This window comes from Nyctereutes procyonoides, unplaced genomic scaffold (assembly GCF_905146905.1).
Source record: "Nyctereutes procyonoides isolate TBG_1078 unplaced genomic scaffold, NYPRO_anot_genome, whole genome shotgun sequence".
Classification (NCBI taxonomy): Eukaryota; Metazoa; Chordata; class Mammalia; order Carnivora; family Canidae; genus Nyctereutes; species Nyctereutes procyonoides.
The window spans coordinates 27,799,665-27,818,992 of NW_026575020.1; the positions used below are offsets into that span (position 1 = coordinate 27,799,665).

The window sequence follows — 19,328 nt, forward strand, 5'->3', positions numbered from 1 at the left end:
CCCTTCACCCCCCCCCCCCCTGGTTTTTCAGAGATTCTGAGCTTGGAACAAGAGTTATTTCCTGTCAGCTCAGACCCCCCTTCTCAGGTCTAGAAGGGGGCCTGTATTGGGGAAGTCCAGAACCTTGGCTGGCTGGGTGTGTGAGTGCTCCAGGAATGGATGCTGGGGAAGGTCCAGTGAAGCAGCAAACCAAACCAGGAGAAGAGAAATGTCTGTGGAAAGCAAGCCTCCTGGGGTCAGAACCCTGCTCCCCAGGCCATTTGCCCCCCTACTCCCTCCTCATGTTGGCTTATTTCTTCCCAGCCAGGGACCACCTAAGGGGACTCCCTTGGCTTAGCCCATTCACTCCACTTCTAACTTAGATGCCACCAGGCTCTTCATTTACACTCACCCTCCACAGTAAGGGTGCTAATGTGGAGCTTCCCAGGGGCTGCAGGTGGAATGCACTGATCCCAGGAACCAAGGGCTTTGACTGGAAAGTCCTGCAGGAAGGTAATATTTTACCCCAGCCCTGAGCTGGGAGTCAGGGTCATTACAGGACAAGCTTGTGTGAAGTCCCAGGACTGACTTGGCAAGGCTGGGAGAAACTGAGCAGGGCCTTGGCCAAGCTTGGAAGAAAGAGAAACCTCACCAGCTGCCCCCATTATCCATTATCCTTATCTTGGAATTCCCATCCCCTTCTTACCCAAGGCTTTTGGGGTAGGCCCATCTCCATTTTGTTTGGCTAACTCTCCCTCCTTTCACCCTCCCACCCCACAGGGCAAAAGTGGCTTTGAGTCCAGGGTTTCTCAATCTCAGCACTATTGACATTTGGCTGATAATTTCTTATTGTGGGGGGTGTTATTTGTAGAATATTTAGCAGCATCCCTGGCCCACTAGATGAAATTAGTAACACCCCTACCCTGCAGTTATGACAACCGCCAGTGTCTCTGGACATTACCAGATGTCCCTTGGGGGCCAAAATCTCCCCCAGCTGAGAACTACTGAATTAGACAAACTTGGATTCAAATTCCAGCTCTTACCAGCTGTGAACTTGAAGATACTCAACATCTCTTCACCTCCATTTCCTCATCTGCAAAAGAGTGAATAATAAATTCGCGGTTTATTATAGGGATTAAAAAAGGATTATATTTGAAAACACCTAGTACAGTGTCTGGCCCACTGGCCCACAGTCGGTGCACTAAATGTTAGCTTCCTTCACTTTGCTCTCTGCCAGATCAGCAAGAACTAACCTCACTCAGCATGGGCTGACTGCCTGGGCAGCTGCAGCTTCCCTCCCTGACTATCCAAGCCAGGAAACTCAATATTGAGGTTGGCGAAAGGGAGTGGTTAATTTGGTCCCGGATTCCCCAAAGCCCAATGGTGCTTGGGTTGGGATTCTGGGGGAAATTTGGGAATTGCGCTGTTACAGAGTATTATATCAAGATGTGGCCTACATTAGATTTAACTGGGGTGCTTGTTAAGAATTCAGATTCCCGGGACCCCTGCATGGCCAGCAGTTGAGCATCTGCCTTTGACTCAGGGCATGATCTTGGGTCCAGGGATCCAGTCCCGCATTGAGCTCCCTGCGAGGAGCCTGTGTCTCCCTCTGCCTGTGTCTCTGCCTCTCTCTGTGTGTGTCTCTCACAAATAAACAAAATCTTAAAAAAAAAAAATCAGATTCCTGGGGCTCCCCCCCAGACTACTGAATCAAAAGTACATCATAAAGTTTGGCCTTGGGGATGCCTGGGTGGCTCAGCAGTTGAGTGTCTGCCTTCGGCTCAGGGAGTGATCCCTGGATCCTGGATACAGTGCCCCATCAGGCTCCCTGCATGGAACCTCTTTCTCCCTCTGTCTGTGTCTCTGCATCTCTTCCTGTGTATCTCTCATGAATAAATAAATAAAATCTTAAAAAAAAAAAGTTTGGCCTCGGATTGGGGAAGGTGTCCGTGTCCAGCATTGTAAAGACATCCTATTCAAGGGAAGAAAAGAACCATAAGTTAATGTTAGTTACACTCAAGGTCATTGTTGTAGTACAAGCTGAAACTACTAGAGGGCAGAGCACACATCAACTTGCAGGAAGAAAAAGTAGTGCCTGCTCAGTCTAGGTAAACAGACCAAAGACCAGGTGGACCCAAGTTTAGTGGTACTAAGAAGCAGACACTACCCATTATCAAAACCAGTTCTCTGTCTGCGGGTACTCAGACCAAAGTTGGGGATGGAGATTGTCAAGAGACTCCTAATTTCTCAGGTGAAAAAATAATACTGCATGGCCAAGGAGTACAGTGAACATTAGTTTTAGAATGAAATAGTCTAAGTTTAAATCTTGGCTCTACCACTTCTTATGTGACCTTGAGCAGGTTACCTAAGGAAGTCAGCTTCCTCATTTTAAACAGTTATAAAAATATCTTCTTAAAAGGGTTGTGGTGAGGATTAAACAAAACAGCAAAGTGCTTAGTGGGATGCCTGGCTCCTAATCAGTGCTCCAAGAATGATGGTTGTAAGTTATTACTGCCCAAGGCCATGTGACCAAGCACATCATGGGCTCCCGCTGCTGCTGCTGCTTCTTCTTCTTTTTTTTTTTTTTTTATAAATTTCCCGCTGCTTCTTCAAGAAAGAAGATACAGATGGAATCCAATCACAGCCAGCCATTTGTTTCCTCTGTTTCCTAAAGACTTTAGGACTTTAGTGTTTCTTAAGTGTCTTTATGGATCCCCCACATCACTACACCAAACTCCTATATAAGACAAAATCACCTTCTAGGAGAGACTCCCCAAAACAGCCAGAGGCTTTACAATGGTCTCTTTGCCCTGCAAATGAGTCAGAACCGAGAACCCTCGAAGAAGTCATGTAGTTTTGGTGCTAGCTGTCTGGTTTCTGCTCCCTATTTTGCACCCTCCCCCCAGCCAAGGTAGCCACTGCAAGGCTCTGACCACAGCAGCAAGCTCTGGCACCTCAGACACAGATCTTCAACAGGAAGTCTTCGGGGAACGTTTCCTCCTATCTCCTATGAACTACAAGCGTCTGGGCATGGGACACTTCTCTCCCTCTCAGATCGCCCAGAATTTGAAAGAAAAGAGAGAGAAAGCCCCAAGAGGGCTGGAGGCACAGAGCTGGGGAGGTGTGGAGGGAGGACTCTAGGGCAGAAAGTTTGCACACCAGCCACTTGGGCAAGCCTCTTTGGTGGCTCTTGGGTATTACCTCTAAAATATAAACCATATTGACTGTCTTTTCTGCTTCAGGGGGTGTTGTAAAAGCCAGATGGAATGTTATTGATGAAATGTGTTGGAAAACTAAAAGGTCCTTCACTTGGTAGGCAGCTTGGAGGCGCTGAAGGGGCTTAAGGTCAAAAGCCCTAGCTCTGCCTGCGGCTTTTTATCTATAAAACCAGAGGGGAGGGTGGGATCAGCCCGCTAAAGGCTGGGATCTCCGGAAAAATCCTCCTTAAATCCACGTTCTGGTGCGTGCAGGAGGAAGCAGGCGAGGGAGGGGGGAACCTCGTGGCCTTTCAGCATCCCTCGCCCCTGCTCCCCAAGGAAACCTAGCCGCCACCTGACCCGAGCAGAGCACCGGGAGGAAGGGCACCGAGGTCGGCCAGGCGGTGGCGCCGGCGGGAGGCGCGGTCCCGCCGGCCCAGCCGAGCCACGTGCGGTTGTTTCCGTGCCGGGGCGATCACGTGAGCCGCGTCAGCTGACCGGTCCCGGCAGAGCCCGACTCCGGCGCCCCGCGGCCCCTGCTCGGCTGCTCCCGGAGCGCAGGACCCTGCGGAGGGGTAAGAGCTCCTCTCCCGCCCTCCCCGACCCACCCCTGCCGCCTCTCCCGCAGCCCCGGTCCCTTGCCCATCCGCTGCCCGCCGTGCCTGGAACCCCGGAAGCCGTCGCGGGCAGGGCCATGGCCGGGCTTAGCCCCGCGCTGCCCCCAGGCGGCCGGGAGGGGATGGCCCTGGGGAGCCGGGGGCGGGAAGTCTCTCTCACTCGCGGGGCCGCCTGCTGGTCCCCGCCCCCAAGCCCCGACATGGAGGAGCTGCTACAGAGCGTGGAGAGGGACCTGAACATCGATGCCCGGCAGCTGGCTCCGGCCCCGGGGGGCACCTACGTGGTGGCCCTAGTGCCTGCGCGCTGGCTGGCCAGCCTCCGCGAGCGCCGGGTGCCCCTCGGACCCTGCCCCCGGGCAGAGGGCCTGAACGAGGCGGAAGTGAGGACTCTTCTGCAACGCTCCGTGCAGAAGCTGCCCCCCGGCTGGACGCGCGTGGAGGTGCACGGTCTGCGGAAACGGAGGCTGTCCTACCCCCTGGGCGGCGGCTTGCCTTCTGAGGAGGGGTCCACCAGCCCTGAGACCCTCACTCGCTTCATGCAGGATGTGGCTGCCCAGAATTATCGCAACCTGTGGCGCCATGCTTATCGTACTTATGGGCAGCCCTATAGTCATAGTCCTGCCCCTTCAGCTGTCCCTGCGCTGGACCTAGTACGACAGGCTCTGCAGAGGGTCTATGGTTGTCCCTTCCTGTCGGTGGGTGAATTTACCCAGTGCCCATCCTATGCAAGAGATGGTCCCTGTCCTCCTCGGGGCAGCCTGGCCTGTCCCAGTCTTTTGCAAGCTGAGGCCCTGCTGGAGTCTCCAGAGATGCTATACGTGGTGCACCCTTATGTACAGTTTTCCCTGCATGATGTGGTCACTTTCAGCCCTGCCAAGCTAACCAACAGCCAGGCCAAGGTGCTCTTCATCCTCTTCCGTGTGCTGAGGGCAATGGATGCCTGTCACCGCCAGGGACTGGCCTGCGGGGCCCTGACTTTGCACCACATCGCTGTAGATGAGAAGCTTTGCAGTGAGCTCCGGCTGGACCTGAGTGCTTACGAAAGGCCCAAGGAGGACGAGAGTGAGGAGATCCCTGTGGCAAGGGATGGGCCAGGCAGTGGACCTGGAGAGGAGGGAGGGGGGAGACCTGGATGTCCCAGCTGCCAGGAGGAACTTCGTGGCCTCGTGCTAGATTGGGTCCATGGCCGGATCAGCAATTTCCACTACCTCATGCAGCTAAATAGGTTGGCAGGTCGGCGGCAGGGGGATCCCAATTACCACCCAGTGTTGCCCTGGGTGGTGGACTTCACCACACCCCATGGGCGCTTTCGAGACCTACGCAAGTCCAAGTTCCGCCTCAACAAGGGGGATAAGCAGCTGGACTTCACCTATGAGATGACGCGGCAGGCATTTGTAGCAGGTGGTACAGGCGGTGGGGAGCCACCTCACGTTCCTCATCACATCTCAGATGTGCTCTCTGACATCACATATTACGTGTACAAGGCTCGGCGGACACCCCGGTCGGTGCTCTGTGGACACGTGCGGGCACAGTGGGAGCCCCATGAGTATCCCGCCAGCATGGAGCGTATGCAGAATTGGACACCTGACGAGTGCATTCCCGAGTTCTATACCGACCCCTCTATCTTCTGCTCCATCCACCCTGACATGCCTGACCTGGACGTGCCAGCCTGGTGTGGCTCCAGCCAGGAGTTTGTGTCTGCCCACCGGGCGCTGTTGGAGAGCCCAGAGGTGTCCCAGGACCTGCACCATTGGATTGACCTCACATTTGGCTACAAACTCCAGGGCAAGGAGGCTGTGAAAGAAAAGAATGTGTGTCTGCACCTGGTGGATGCCCACACGCACCTGACCAGCTATGGCGTGGTACAGCTCTTTGATCAGCCACACCCCCAACGGCTGGCTGGGGCTCCTGCCCTTTCCCCTGAGCCTCCGCTCATCCCCAGAGTGTTGTTCCAGACCATTCAGGAGAGCATAGGCCGGGAGGACTTACCTGGACAGCTCACAAATGGGATGGGTAGGCTGGTTTTGGAAGCCACTCCCTGTGAGGCTGGCTGGGCCAGGGACAGGCTCGTGGCAGGGGAAGATGACTTAGAACAGGCCACGGAAGCTCTGGATTCCATCTCCCTCTCGGGGAAAGCAGGTGACCAGCTGGGCTCCTCTTCCTCCTCCAGTCAGGTGCCCCCAGGCCTCCTGTCTTTCTCAGTGGCCTCATCCTCTCGACCAGGACGCAGGAACAAACCTGCTGGCGCAGACCCCGGGGAAGGGGAGGAGGGGAAGATTCTTCTTCCTGAGGGCTTCAATCCTGTGCAGCCTCTGGAAGGGCTAGAGAAACTAGGCAACTTCCTGACCAAAGGCCTAGGGAGCCAGTTGGAGGTGCTCGAGCAGCCCCAGGTCCAGCCACCCGTGCAGCTGCGGGAACTCTTCCATCGGGACATGCAGGCGCTGGGTATTCTATTGGCAGAAATGGTGTTTGCCACCAGGGTCCGAACGCTGCAGCCTGATGCACCACTGTGGGTACGCTTTGAGGCTGTTCGGGGGCTCTGCACACGCCACCCCAAGGAGGTCCCTGTGTCTCTGCAGCCCGTGCTGGACATACTGCTGCAGCTGAGTGGCCCCGAAGGCCCTGTGGGGGCAGGGAAGGGCAAGCTGGCCCCACTCTTTGAGTACAGGCCCGTCTCCCAGGGGTTGCCCCCTCCCTGCCCAGCCCAGCTCCTGAGCCCCTTCAGCTCTGTGGTCCCTTTCCCCCCGTACTTCCCAGCACTACACAAGTTCATCCTCCTGTATCAGGCAAGGCGGGTGGAGGATGAGGCTCAGGGGCGGGAGCTGGTGTTCGCTCTGTGGCAGCAACTGGGTGCAGTGCTGAGTGACATCACCCCAGAGGGCTTGGAGATCCTGCTGCCTTTCGTGCTGTCGCTCATGTCTGAGGAGCACACGGCCGTGTACACAGCCTGGTACCTGTTTGAACCTGTTGCTAAGGCACTAGGCCCCAAAAATGCTAACAAGTACCTGCTGAAGCCTCTCATCGGTGCATATGAGAGCCCCTGCAGGTTACATGGCCGCTTCTACTTGTATACCGACTGCTTTGTGGCCCAGCTAATGGTGCGGCTGGGCCTGCAGGCCTTTCTCATCCACCTGCTGCCCCACGTCCTACAGGTGCTGGCTGGTGTGGAGGCCTCCCAGGAGGAAAGCAAGGGCCTGGTGGGTGCCACCGAGGATGAGGACAGTGAACTCCCAGGGGCCAGGCCCAGCTCCTGTGCTTTCAGGGAGGAAATTCAGATGGATGGTGAGCCTGCTGCCTCCTCGGGCCTGGGGCTTCCAGACTACACGTCTGGTGTCAGCTTCCATGACCAGGCCTACCTCCCTGAGACCGAGGACTTCCAAGCTGGGCTCTATGTGGCTGAGTCCCCACAGCCCCGGGAAGCTGAGGCTGTGAGCCTGGGTCGGCTGAGTGACAAGAGCAGCACCAGCGAGACCTCCCTGGGTGAGGAGCGGGCCACAGAGGAGGGTGGCCTCAGATCGGGCGACAGCAGCCAGGACCTGAAGCAGAGCGAGGGCTCCGAGGAGGAAGAGGAGGACGAGGAAAGCTGCGTGGTACTGGAGGAGGAGGAGGGAGATGGGGAGCAAGATGAGATCACCAGGGCATCTGAACTCACTCTCTCTGACACCATGCTGTCCATGGATACAGTCGTGGCCCGCAGTGGCGAGACAGATGGGGAAGAAGAGGAGGAGCCGCTCACCGAGCAGTCGGAGGGCAAAGAACAGAAGATCCTCCTTGGTGAGTTCTCAGGCCTTAAGGTGCTGGTTAAACAGTCCTCTGGTGATTTATTTAAGTAATCTTTACACCCAACATGAGGCTCAAACACATGATCCTGAGATCAAGAGTCATATGTTGTTGTTTTTTTAATATTTTATTTATTTATTCATGAGAGACACATAAAGAGAGAGAGGCAGAGAGAGAAGCAGGCTCCATGCAGGGAGCCTGATGTGGGACTCGATCCCATGACTCCACAATCACACACTGGGCTGAAAGCAGACACTCAACTGCTGAGCCACCCCAGGCATCCCAAGAGTCACATGTTCTTCTGACTGAGCCAGCCAGGCACGCTGTGGGTTGTTTTTGTTTTTTTAATTCCAGTATATTTAACATACAGTGTTTTATTAGTTTCATGTACACAGTAATTCAACAATTCTATACATTCCTCAGTGCTCCCCACAACAAGTGCCCTCCTTAATCCCCATCACCTATTTCACCCATCCCCCACCCAGCTCCCCCCTGGTCACCATCAGTTTGTTCTTTAGAGTTGAGTTTGTTTTTTGGTTTGTCTCTCTCCTTTTATTTTGCTTTTTTCTTTCTTTTTTTGTTTTTAGGTTTATTTGAGAGAGAGCACATGTGAGCATGCATGCATGGTAGGGAGGGGCAGAGGGAGAGTGAGAGAGTCTTAAGCAGACTAAGCACTGGGCATGGAGTCCGACGTCACAACTCTGAGATAATGACTTGAGCTGAAACCAAGAGTTGGGAACTCAACTGGCTGCACCCCCCCGGCACCTCATGCTCTTTTGTTTGGTTTCTTAAATTCCACAGATGACTATGAAATCATATTTATCTCTATTTCATTTAGCACAATACTCTAGCTCCATTCATGTCGGTGCAAATGGCAAGATATGATTCTTTTTTATGGCTGAATACTATTCCATTGTATATACACCACATCTTCTTTATCCATTCATCCATCAGTGGACACTTGGGCTGCTCCCATAGTTTGGCTATTATAAGTAATGCTGCAAAAAGTATAGGGGTGCATGTATCCCTTGAATTTGTGTTTTTGTATTTTGGGGGTAAATACCAGTAGTGCAATTATTGCATCACAGTGTAGTTCTATTTTTAACATTTTCTTTTTAAGAGAGAGAAAGAGAATGAGCAGGAGGAAGGGAGGAGGGAGAAGCAGACACCCTCCTGAGCAGGGATCCTAATGCAGGGCTTGATCCCAGGACCCTGAGATTATGACCTGAGCTGAAGGCAGATGCTGAACCAACTGAGCCAGGTACTCCTATTTTTAACTTTTTGATAACTTCCCAACTGTCTTCTATAGTGACTGCAGCAGTTTGCGTTACCATCAACAGTGTATAAGGGTTCCTTTTTCTCCACATCCTCGCCAACACTGTTCTTGTGTTATTGATTTCAGTCATTCTGACAGGTGTGAGATAATATTGGAGTTTTGATTTGCATTTCCCTGATGATGAGTGATGTTTAGCATCTTTTCATGTGTCTGTTGGCCATCTGGATGTCTTTTTTGGAGAAACGTCTCCTCATGTCTTCTACCCATTTTTATTTTATTTTTTTTTTTAATTTTTATTTTTATTTATTTATGATAGTCACACACACAGAGAGAGAGAAAGAGGCAGAGACACAGGCAGAGGGAGAAGCAGGCTCCATGCACCGGGAGCCCGATGTGGGATTCGATCCCGGGTCTCCAGGATCGCGCCCTGGGCCAAAGGCAGGCGCCAAACCGCTGCGCCACCCAGGGATCCCCTTCTACCCATTTTTAAATGGGATTATTTGTATTTTGGATGTTGAGTTGGAGCAGTTCTTTATATATTTTGGATACTAAGCCCTTATCAGATATGTCATTTGTAAACATGTTCTCCCATTCTTTAGGTTGCCTTTTAGTTTCGTTGATTGTTTCCTTAGCTGTGCAGCTTTTTATTTTAATGTAGTATCAATAATTTATTTTTGCTTTTGTTTCCCTTGTTTCAGGAGATATGATGTCTGGAAAGATGTTGCTATGGCTGATGTCAGAGAAATTACTACCTGTCCTTTTTTCTAGGATTTTTATGGTTTCAGGTCTCAAATTTAAGTCTTTAATCCCATTTTGGGTTTAATTTTTTTCTCACTATTTTATTTTTGTGTATAGTGTAAGAAGGTGGGCCAGTTTGATTTTTCTTTTTTTAAGTAGCCTCCATGTCCTGTGTGGAACCCAGTGTGGGGCTTGAACTCAAGACCCTGAGATCAAGACCTCAGCTGAAATCAAGTCGGACGCTTAACTGACTGAGCCATGCAAGTGCCCCCAGTTTGATTCTTTTGTATGTAGCTGTCCAATTTTTCCAATGCCATTTGTTGGAGGGACTTTTTCCCATTGGTATAGTCTTTCTTTTTCTCCTTTTCAAAGATTAATTGAAATTGTGAGTTTATTTCTGGGTTTTGTATTTTGTTCCATTGATTTGTGTGCCAGTACCATACTGTTTTGATTACTGTGGTTTTGTAATATAAGTTGAAGTCTAGAATTGTGATGCCTCCAGTTTTGCTTTTCGTTTTCAAGATTGCTTTAGCTATTTAGGGTCTTTGGTGGTTCCATTACAAATTTTAATCACTTTTCGGCTTTTTGGCTAAGATCAAGTATAGTATCCATACAAATTTTAGGATTGTTTGTTCTAGGGCACCTGGGTGGCTCAATTGATTATGCATCTGCCTTTGGCTCAGGTCATGATCCCAGGGTCCTGGGATCAAGTTCTGTATCAGGCTCCCTCCTCAGTGGGGAGTCTACTTCTCCCTCTACCCCTCCCCACTGCTTGTGTGCTCTCTCTCAACTAAATAAATTTTTAAAAATAAAATTATGAAAAAAAAAAAGATTGTTCTAGTTCTGTGAAAACTGCTGTTGGAATTTTGATAGAGATTGCATTAAATGTGTAGACTGCTTTGAGTAGTTTAGACATTTTAACAATATTTGTTCTTCCAATCCATGAACATGGAATGCCTTTCCATTTCTTTGGAAATCTTCAACTTTTTTCATCAGTGTTTCATATTTTTCGAAGTTTAGGCCTTCTACCTCTTTGGTTAAATTTATTCCTAAAAATTTTATTATTTTTGGTGCAATTGTAGATGGGATTGTTTTCTTAATTTCACTTTCTATTGCTTCATTATTATTATTATTATTTAAAGATTTTATGTGTTCATTCACGATAGACATAGAGAGAGAGACAGGCAGAGACACAGGTTGAGGGAGAAGCAGGCTCCATGCCGGGAGCCCGATGTGGGACTCGATCCCGGGACTCTAGGATCGTGCCCTGGGCCAAAGGCAGGCACTAAACCACTGAGCCACCCAGGGATCCCTATTGCTTCATTATTAGCATATAGAAATGCAACAAATTTCTGTACGTTGATTTTGTATCTTGTGACTCTACCGAATTCATTTATTAGTGCTAGTAGTTTTTTTATGCAGTCTTTACAGTTTTCTATGTACAGTATAATGTCATCTGCAAACAGTGAAAGTTTTACTTCTTCTTTTACTTCTTCCTTACTAATTTGGATGCCTTTTATTTCTTTTTGTTGTCTAATTGCTGTGTTTAAGACTTTCAGGGGTGATACTAGACATCTTTGTTTTGTTCCTGACCTTAGGGGGAAAGTTCCCAGTTTGTCCCCACTGGGGATGATGTTTGCTGTTGGTTTTTCATATAAGGCCTTTATTATGTTGAGGTATGTTCCCTGTTGACCTACTTTGTTGAGGATTTTTATCATGAATGGATGTTGTGCTTTGTCAAATACTTTCTCTGCATCTGTTGAAATGATGATATGGTTTTTATCCTTTCTCTTACTGATGTGATGTATGATGTTGGTTGATTTGCAAATATTGAACCACCCTTGCATCCCAGGAATAAATCCCACTTGATCGTGGTGAATGATTTTCTTAATGTGTTGTTGGATTTAGTCTGCTAGTATTTCGTTGAGAATTTTTGCATCTATATTCATCAGAGATAATGGCCTGTAGTTCTCTTAGTGTCTTTATCTGGTTTCGGTGTCAAGATAATACTGCTTCATAGAATTAATTTAGATATTTTCCTTACTCTTCTATTTTTAGAATAGTTTGAGAAGAGTAGGTATTAACTTTTCTTTACTCTGGTTTTCATTCAGCATTTCTGAGTACCTAGTCTGTACCAGGGTGTGAATCTAGCAGATTCACATGCAGCACAGATATGCACCTACCCTCCTGGAGCTCACCTCCAGTTGGAGGAGATGCCACATTGTAGACAGTCTTACTTAAATGTGGGCTGGGTGCTACAAGGGAATATAAATAGAGCTTAGATCTAGTTTTTAGCGGTCAGGGAAGACTTCCATGAAAGTAGAGCCAGGGGCACCTGGGTGGCTCAGTCAGTTAAGCATCTGCCTTCCACTCAGGTCATGATTCCAGGGTACTGGGATTGGCCTGCATTGGGCTCCCTGCTCAGCAGGGAGTCTGCTTCTCCCTCTCCTTCTGCTCCTCCCCCCCGCCACTTGTGCTTGCTCTCTCAAATAAATAAGTAAAATCTTTAGAAAAAAAAGAAAGTAGGGCCAGTTGAGGTCATAAATAGGAGGTAGCAAGGCAAAAATCGTAGGGTCTACAATGGGAAGAGCATAGCAGGCAAAGGGAACAGCATGTATGAGGAGGCTTTGTGGCTATTATGGTTCCATTAAAGAATCAGTGAAAGGCTAGCATGCTTAGGGAGAGAGAAGGGAAGAAGAGGGAACACAGGCTATAAGGGGAGGGAACCAGGGCCTGGCTAGGCCAGGCCTCACTGAGCAGCTTGAGAAGATTCCCTGAAAGCATAACCTTTCTGCAAGTTGTGCCCAAGGAGAGGATCCTGGAGCAGCCCCAAAGCCAGGGTCACCCGGGACAGTCCCAAAGCCACAGGCCAACTCTGCCACTCTGAAATAGAGGGTGCTGATATGAGGCACCTGGCTTTGGCTGGGCCAGTTGGCAGGTTTGCAGCCAGGATTGGGTAGGAGGGGTGTATTGGGGTGGGGTGGGAGGAGGCGGCAAGCCACCATTATCTGATAAGCTCAGGGCCTGCTCCCGTCTTGCAGATACAGCCTGCAAGATGGTCCGCTGGCTGTCTGCCAAGCTTGGCCCCACAGTGGCCTCTCGCTACGTGGCCCGGAACCTGCTCCGCTTGCTGACATCTTGTTATGTTGGTAAGGCCTGTGGTCAGTGATGGAGATGGGGCTTCATCCCAGACCCTCTGTCCATTTTCAACTCCCTGTAGGGGATCCTTGCCACTTCCACCTCCCTGCCAGATCCTGGGTCCCAGTCTGTGCAAGCTCCTTTCTTCCTTGGGTAGGGCACGGGGGCAGCCCTCAGGCTAGAATGAGCAGGAGTTGCTACCATAGTTCCTGGAAGACTGACCTCCCCCCTGCCTGCCACTAGCTACTCACGGTTGCTGGTTCTTCCCTGGCAGGGCCCACTCGGCAGCAGTTCACGGTGAGCAGTGGTGAGAGCCCCCCGCTGAGTGCTGGCAACATCTACCAGAAGAGACCGATACTGGGTGATATAGTGTCGGGGCCTGTGCTCAGCTGCCTCCTCCACATCGCTCATCTGTACGGGGAGCCTGTCCTCACCTACCAGTACCTGCCCTACATCAGCTACCTGGTCAGTCACTGATTTGGCAGCCTCAGAGGAAGCCAAGAAGCTTAAGGGCAGATCTGGGAAATCTGGGGGTTCCAGGGGGTTCATGGTCAGCCTGGCCCTCATCTACTCTGTGGTCCTAGGTGGCCCCAGGTAGCACCTCAGGCCCCAGTCGACTGAACAGCCGTAAGGAGGCAGGACTGCTGGCGGCAGTGACTCTGACCCAGAAGATCATCGTGTACCTCTCGGACACCACCCTCATGGACATCCTGCCCCGAATCAGCCACGAGGTCTTACTGCCTGTGCTCAGCTTCCTCACTTCCCTCGTCACTGGGTAGGCTGCTGCCCCACCCCTGGGCTGGGAGTGGCCCAGCTGAGGGGACTCCCCAGGAGGGGCTGGGAAGCTGGGGAGTGAGACTGGACTAGGTGTCAGGAGTCCTGGTTCTGATCCAGCTGTGTGACCCTGAGCAAACCACGCCTTCCTTCTGTGCCTCAGTTTCCTTATCTGGTTGGGACCAATTGGTCTTGTAGCTCTTCTCATTTAAAGCTTTTGATGGATTCTGGGCAAGTTCCTGCAGAGAGACGGGGGAGGTGATAGAGCTCATGTACTATCTTTCCAGGTTCCCGAGTGGGGCCCAGGCCCGGACAGTCCTATGTATGAAAACCATCAGCCTCATCGCCCTCATATGCCTGCGCATTGGACAGGAGATGGTCCAGCAGCACCTGAGCGAGCCTGTGGCCACCTTCTTTCAAGTCTTCTCTCAGCTGCATGAGCTTCGGCACCAGGCAGGCAGACCTACTTCCCTTACCTGGCTGGGTTGGGCGGGCCAGGGCTGTGAACTTACTTGGCTGACTCTCTGGGATTCCCTGCCCACAGGATCTGAAGCTGGATCCTGGGGGCCGCAGTGAGGGCCAGCTGCCAGAGGTAGCCTTCTCCGATGGGCAGCAGCGGCTAGTGGACCCCACCCTGCTGGACGAGCTGCAGAAGGTGTTCACCCTGGAGATGGCGTACACAATCTACGTGCCCTTCTCCTGCCTGTTGGGTACTGCCCCATGACATCCCCTTGCAAAGCCTTCGTGGCTGTGTTTCTTCCCCTGGGAGGGCTCCGTGCTCCCCTTGCCCCCAGAGCCAGTAGTGGGTGTTCAGCACAGTGTTCTGGGTCAGAGCAAAGCAAAGGGATTTGGCCTGAAACCTCAGACTCTCACAATGACATATAAACAGAGCCTGAGCATTAGCCAGCAAGGGGCACAGGAGCTTGGTCTAAAGTATCCTTGGGGAAAAATAAATAAATAAAAAAAATTAAAAAAAAAAAAAGTATCCTTGGGGAAGGCAGAGGCATCAGGCTGGTGTGCTGACATCTCCAGGAGCTGCTGAGAAGAATAAGCGGCCCACCATTTACGTAGCCTCCCGCTCAGGCCTGGCACTGCCGAGTGAGTACGTGTGTCATGTCCCTGAATAGGAAGAGCAGCCCTGTGGTCAGATATGTTATCATTCCTCCACTGAAATCTGAGCCCTGGGAGGGAGAGCACCAGCTGTCTTTCTCACCATCCTATTTCTGATGCTCTGCATGGCACCCAGCACATATAGAGGATACTCATGTGAATGAATCTATGTTTTTCTGGGGAAGAAACAGGCTCGGCAATGAAGAGTTACTTGCCCAGAGTTGCACAGCCAGACCTGCCCTGTCTTCTGTGGTTTGGTTCTCAGCCTTGGCAGGATGGCGGCAGCTGCCTGCCATCCTCCCTAATCTTAGGACCTCTCCCACTCCCATCCAGGTGACATCATCCAGAAAATCATCCCCAACCACGAGCTGGTTGGGGAGCTGGCAGGGCTGTATTTGGAGAGCATCAGTCCAAGCAGTCGCAATCCTGCCAGTGTGGAGCCCACTGTACCCAGCAGCGGCCTCGAGTGGGACCTCCAGAGTGGGAGCTGCCCCCAGGATGATGGCCACTCGGGAACCTTTGGGAGTGTTCTGGTCGGGAACCGCATCCAGATTCCTGATGACTCTCAGCCTGAGAGCCCCAGCTTGCTGGGCCCCATCCCTGGGGTGGGCAGTGGAGGCCTCGACAGTGAGGAGGACAATGCGCTGAAGCGGGAGCTGCCACGGAGTGCCCATGGGCTGAGTGGCAACTGGCTAGCATATTGGCAGTACGAGATTGGTGTGAGCCAGCAGGATGCCCACTTTCACTTCCATCAGATCCGCCTGCAGAGCTTCCCAGGCCACTCAGGAGCCGTCAAGTGTGTGGCACCCCTGAGCAATGAGGACTTCTTCCTGAGTGGCAGCAAGGACCGCACTGTGCGCCTCTGGCCACTCTATAACTCTGGAGATGGCACCAGTGAGACAGCCCCACGCCTCGTCTATGCCCAGCACCGCAAGAGTGTCTTCTTTGTGGGCCAGCTTGAGGCCCCACAGTATGTGGTGAGCTGTGACGGGGCGGTGCACATCTGGGACCCCTTCACAGGTGAGCGGGCCCAGGTGAGGCCTGTTCTATTGCTGCCAGCCTGCGCCCTGCCAGGCCTCTGGGTATGGGGGCCCAGGGTTGGGCAGTTGGGATGTGATGGTATACAGTGTGTGGCATTTCCGTGAGGCTGCAAAGAGGAGCAGTTAGACCTGAGTTGGAATCCCTTAGCCCTGAGTTGGAATCCATTAGCCCTGAGCTGAAATTGGTGCTGCCAGCTTATTTGCTAAGTGACCTTGCACAAGTCACTTTGCTGTTGGAAGCGTTCATTTTCCCATCTGTCAAATGGGAATCAGAGCTGGTTTAGAGGATGATGCACATAGGAGTTTGGCTTAATGTGTAGTGTGTCGATCAAGTTTGACAAAAGGTTGCTTGATGATTTTTTGGCATTGTGGTGGGGACAAATAAGGCTAATGAGGTTTTTAAAGGGAGAGGGGATGGAGTAGCATTGAGGTAGACTAAGGAGAGGTGGCATTTGGTCAGGAGGCACCCTGTGAAGAGGTCACTTTAGGGACAGGAGCCTGGCCTGGCCACGGAAACAGGAAGGCAGGAGAGTAAAAAAACATCTTTAGCATTTTTTTAGGTCCTCTGGGATATGAGAGGCATATATACAGGGTAGGTCAGGGAGATAGGAAGAGTTGGGGCTCTTCCATCAGCTATTGGGACCCCAGACACACTGTGCCTTTCCTTCCCAGGGAAGACCCTTCGCATGATGGAGCCATGGGACAGCCGGGTGCCCCTGACTGCTGTGGCTGTCATGCCTGCCCCCCATACCAGCATCACCATGGCCAGCTCTGACTCGACCCTGCGCTTTGTGGACTGCAGGAAGCCTGGCCTACAGGTCAGGGGCGACTGGTTCCCTGTGCCCTAGCCTGGATGCCTAGCAGGGAGGAGAGACCCTGAAGAGAGAAGGCTAGGGGTGTAGTTCTCTTTGGAGACAAATCACCCATAGCAGCAAATCCTGGGGGGTGGGACTCTGATCTGAAATGAAGGGGACCCCTCTGCTTGATGTAGAGGTGGTAGAATAGAGGATTAGGCCTTTCAGCTGCATGGACTTGGTTGGGGGTGAACAGGACCTCGGGGAGAAATAGGTTGGAATGGGTGGCAGCACATAACTTATCTCCCTCTGCCTGCAGCATGAGTTCCGCCTCGGCGGCGGGCTGAACCCTGGGCTTGTCCGCTCCCTGGCCGTCAGCCCCAGTGGCCGTAGTGTTGTGGCTGGCTTCTCCTCGGGCTTCATGGTACTCCTGGACACCCGTACCGGCCTGGTTCTGCGTGGCTGGCCGGCCCATGAAGGGGACATCCTGCAGATCAAGGTGACTGGCCAGGTCCCCTTCCCCTCCTCACTGCCCAGGCCAGCTCCTACCCCAGGTCCTCCTAGGGCCCACCCAGGACAGGCTCCAGCTAAGATGATCTCCCTTTTGTATGTGCCCCAGGGCTCACGGGCGGAGAGGGTTAGAGCTGGCTGCACTGTAGCAGCCCTGGCGGCAGACAGGCCATGGGGGGCAGGAACCAGGGGGCAAGCTGACCCTGCTGCTCCCTGGGGATGCTCTAATGAGTAACCCTTGTCCATATTTGCCTTGCTTGGAGGATCAGGGGTCAGGCCCTGTCCGTGACCCAGTTCAGGTTAAATAAAGCTGAGCTGGGAGGCTGTTTACTGCCCCCAGACCACTGAGCAGAGTCCATGCCCCATGCTGGGCTGCCCTGGTGGGGGCAGGGACATCCCGGCATGGGGATCCTGCCCCTACCACCGCCCATTCTCAGTCACAGACCTCAAGGAACTGCTCAGGGACGGACAGGAGGGAAGGACAGAGCACTCCCTCCCTATCCTGGCTGCAGCCAGGGGACATGTACTGCCACTGCTAAAGGCAGACTGTCCCCAACTGTGTCCAGGACCCTAGGGGAGCCTGGGGTTCGGATACCTTTAAATTCGGACCTTCCACGGAAGTGTCAGGAGGGCTTTGGGGTCAGCCTGGGTGTTAATCCTGGTAGTGCCACTTACTGCTCTGTGACCTTGGTAGGACTACTTAACTTTTCTGAGCCTCAGGTTTTTTCTCTGTCAAATGGGAATAACAACAGCATTTACGTCATAGAGTGAGTTGTCACGAAAATTAAATGTGGTAATATGGCATGCCCAACACAATGTCTAGATATATAGTAAGTGCTCAGATTACAGTGATGTCTAGGTTAAAGGCACTTTAACATAGTTGCGTTAACCAACACTAATATATAATGTGGTGGGAGGGGGCAACTCATCCCCTGCCCAGGATCCTCTATCTTCCTGGAAGGTACTGGGCAAGAAAATAGAAGACCCTGGGAGCTTGTAAGGCACACAGGAGGGCCCAGGCCCTGCTAAAACTCTCTTCTCCCTGGGCAGGCGGTGGAGGGCAGTGTCCTGGTCAGTTCCTCCTCTGACCACTCCCTGACCGTGTGGAAAGAGCTGGAACAGAAGCCTATGCACCACTACAAGTCAGCATCTGACCCCATCCATACCTTCGACCTATATGGTAGCGAGGTGGTCACGGGCACTGTGGCCAACAAGATCGGCGTCTGCTCCCTACTTGAGCCACCCTCCCAGGCCACCACCAAGCTCAGCTCTGAGAACTTCCGAGGCACGCTCACCAGCCTGGCCTTGCTGCCCACCAAACGCCACCTCTTGCTGGGCTCAGACAACGGAGTCATCCGCCTCCTGGCGTAGGCTGAAGCAGGGCTGGCCAACGAGGGGCGGCAGACATCCCCCAGGAGTCCATCCCTCACCCTTGTGTTCCCAACAGCTCCCTCTGGGCAAGCCTCAGGCCCTACACCCTGAGTGCCCACATGACCTACGAGCAAGGGTGAGGCCGGGGTCCAGGTTCCCGAACTTCCAGAGCCACAGGGCTGCCTGAAAGGATCTTCATGGCTGGGGGAGATGTGGCCCCTGGTCAGCAGGAAGCATCACCCCCTCTTCTCCCTAGCTCTGCCCTCTGGGTCCACATAGGGACAGGGAAACTCTGAGAAGAGGAGGGGAGCCTGGCCCTGTCCAGCCAGGGACACCCACCACCCCCCACCACCGAGATTTCTGTGCCCTTGTCTCACAAGGACAGGGAAGCTGTTCCAGTCCAGGACACTGATGGTGCTTGGACCTCAGCCTCTAAAGAGGGCTGGCCGTGGTCCGGGAGTTAAGGGCCTTGGGCTGGGGTTTAAGTGTCCACCCAGCCAGGCTCTGCCCAGTGTGGGACCAGTAGGCAAAGAAAGAGGGCAGGACCAGGGGAGGGAAGATGGTCTGGTCCAGCTGGTGCCTGCCAGGAGTGACCCCCTGCCTCGCCTGCCCACCCCTCACCACAGTGTTTGTGCCTTGAACTGAGGAGGCAGCCCCTGGGCCCAGAACTCTTATGGTCCAACACCCCGAGAGAAGGGGTGAGAATAATCTCTGCATCTCAGGTCTCCCAGGAAATGGGAAGACCCAGGCATCCCAGGACCCTCACATTCTGGAGCAGAGATGAGATCTGAGCCTGTGCCCCTACTGCCTCCTCATTATTTGCAATAGATGTAAATATGACCAATAAATCCTTTGGAAGAGCCATGGACCTGAGTGATGCTTTTCTCGACGATGGCATCAGGGTGGGGAAGAATCGAGACTCAGTAGCTTCCAGGGCAGTGAAGACAGAGTGAGAAGTAGGGCAGGAGAGTGGGAGATAGCCTGATAGCTGCTTTTGGGCACCA

At 52.5% G+C, this 19,328-nt stretch overlaps 1 protein-coding gene across 4 annotated transcripts; it reads left to right on the top strand.

Moving 5' to 3' along the window:
• The first annotated feature begins 3,686 nt into the window (after positions 1-3,686).
• Positions 3,687-19,189, top strand: WDR81 (WD repeat domain 81). Of its 4 annotated transcripts, XM_055331592.1 has the most exons (11): positions 3,687-3,751; positions 6,946-7,567; positions 12,629-12,736; positions 13,000-13,190; positions 13,310-13,500; positions 13,787-13,952; positions 14,044-14,209; positions 14,943-15,629; positions 16,322-16,467; positions 16,763-16,942; positions 18,004-19,189. In XM_055331592.1, the coding sequence occupies exons 2-11, from the start codon at positions 7,069-7,071 to the stop codon at positions 18,322-18,324; spliced, it is 2,655 nt and encodes an 884-aa protein (XP_055187567.1). In that variant the 5' UTR covers positions 3,687-3,751; positions 6,946-7,068; the 3' UTR covers positions 18,325-19,189. The 4 variants fall into 4 exon arrangements, with proteins under 4 accessions (XP_055187567.1, XP_055187540.1, XP_055187550.1 ...); XM_055331565.1 differs by lacking the exon at positions 3,687-3,751 and having other exon boundaries at positions 3,758-7,567; XM_055331575.1 differs by lacking the exons at positions 3,687-3,751; positions 16,763-16,942; positions 18,004-19,189 and having other exon boundaries at positions 3,758-7,567; positions 14,943-15,643; positions 16,322-16,461.
• Positions 19,190-19,328: the final 139 nt, after the last annotated feature.

Excerpts from the sequence above, each read along its gene's own strand:
- WDR81 (XM_055331565.1), top strand. The coding sequence starts at position 3,871 with ATGGCCGGGCTTAGCCCCGCGCTGCCCCCAGGCGGCCGGGAGGGGATG. Across the intron at positions 13,953-14,043 it reads TGCATGAGCTTCGGCACCAG|GATCTGAAGCTGGATCCTGG; the intron begins GCAGGCAGACCT and ends CCCTGCCCACAG. Across the intron at positions 14,210-14,942 it reads GCCCTTCTCCTGCCTGTTGG|GTGACATCATCCAGAAAATC; the intron begins GTACTGCCCCAT and ends ACTCCCATCCAG.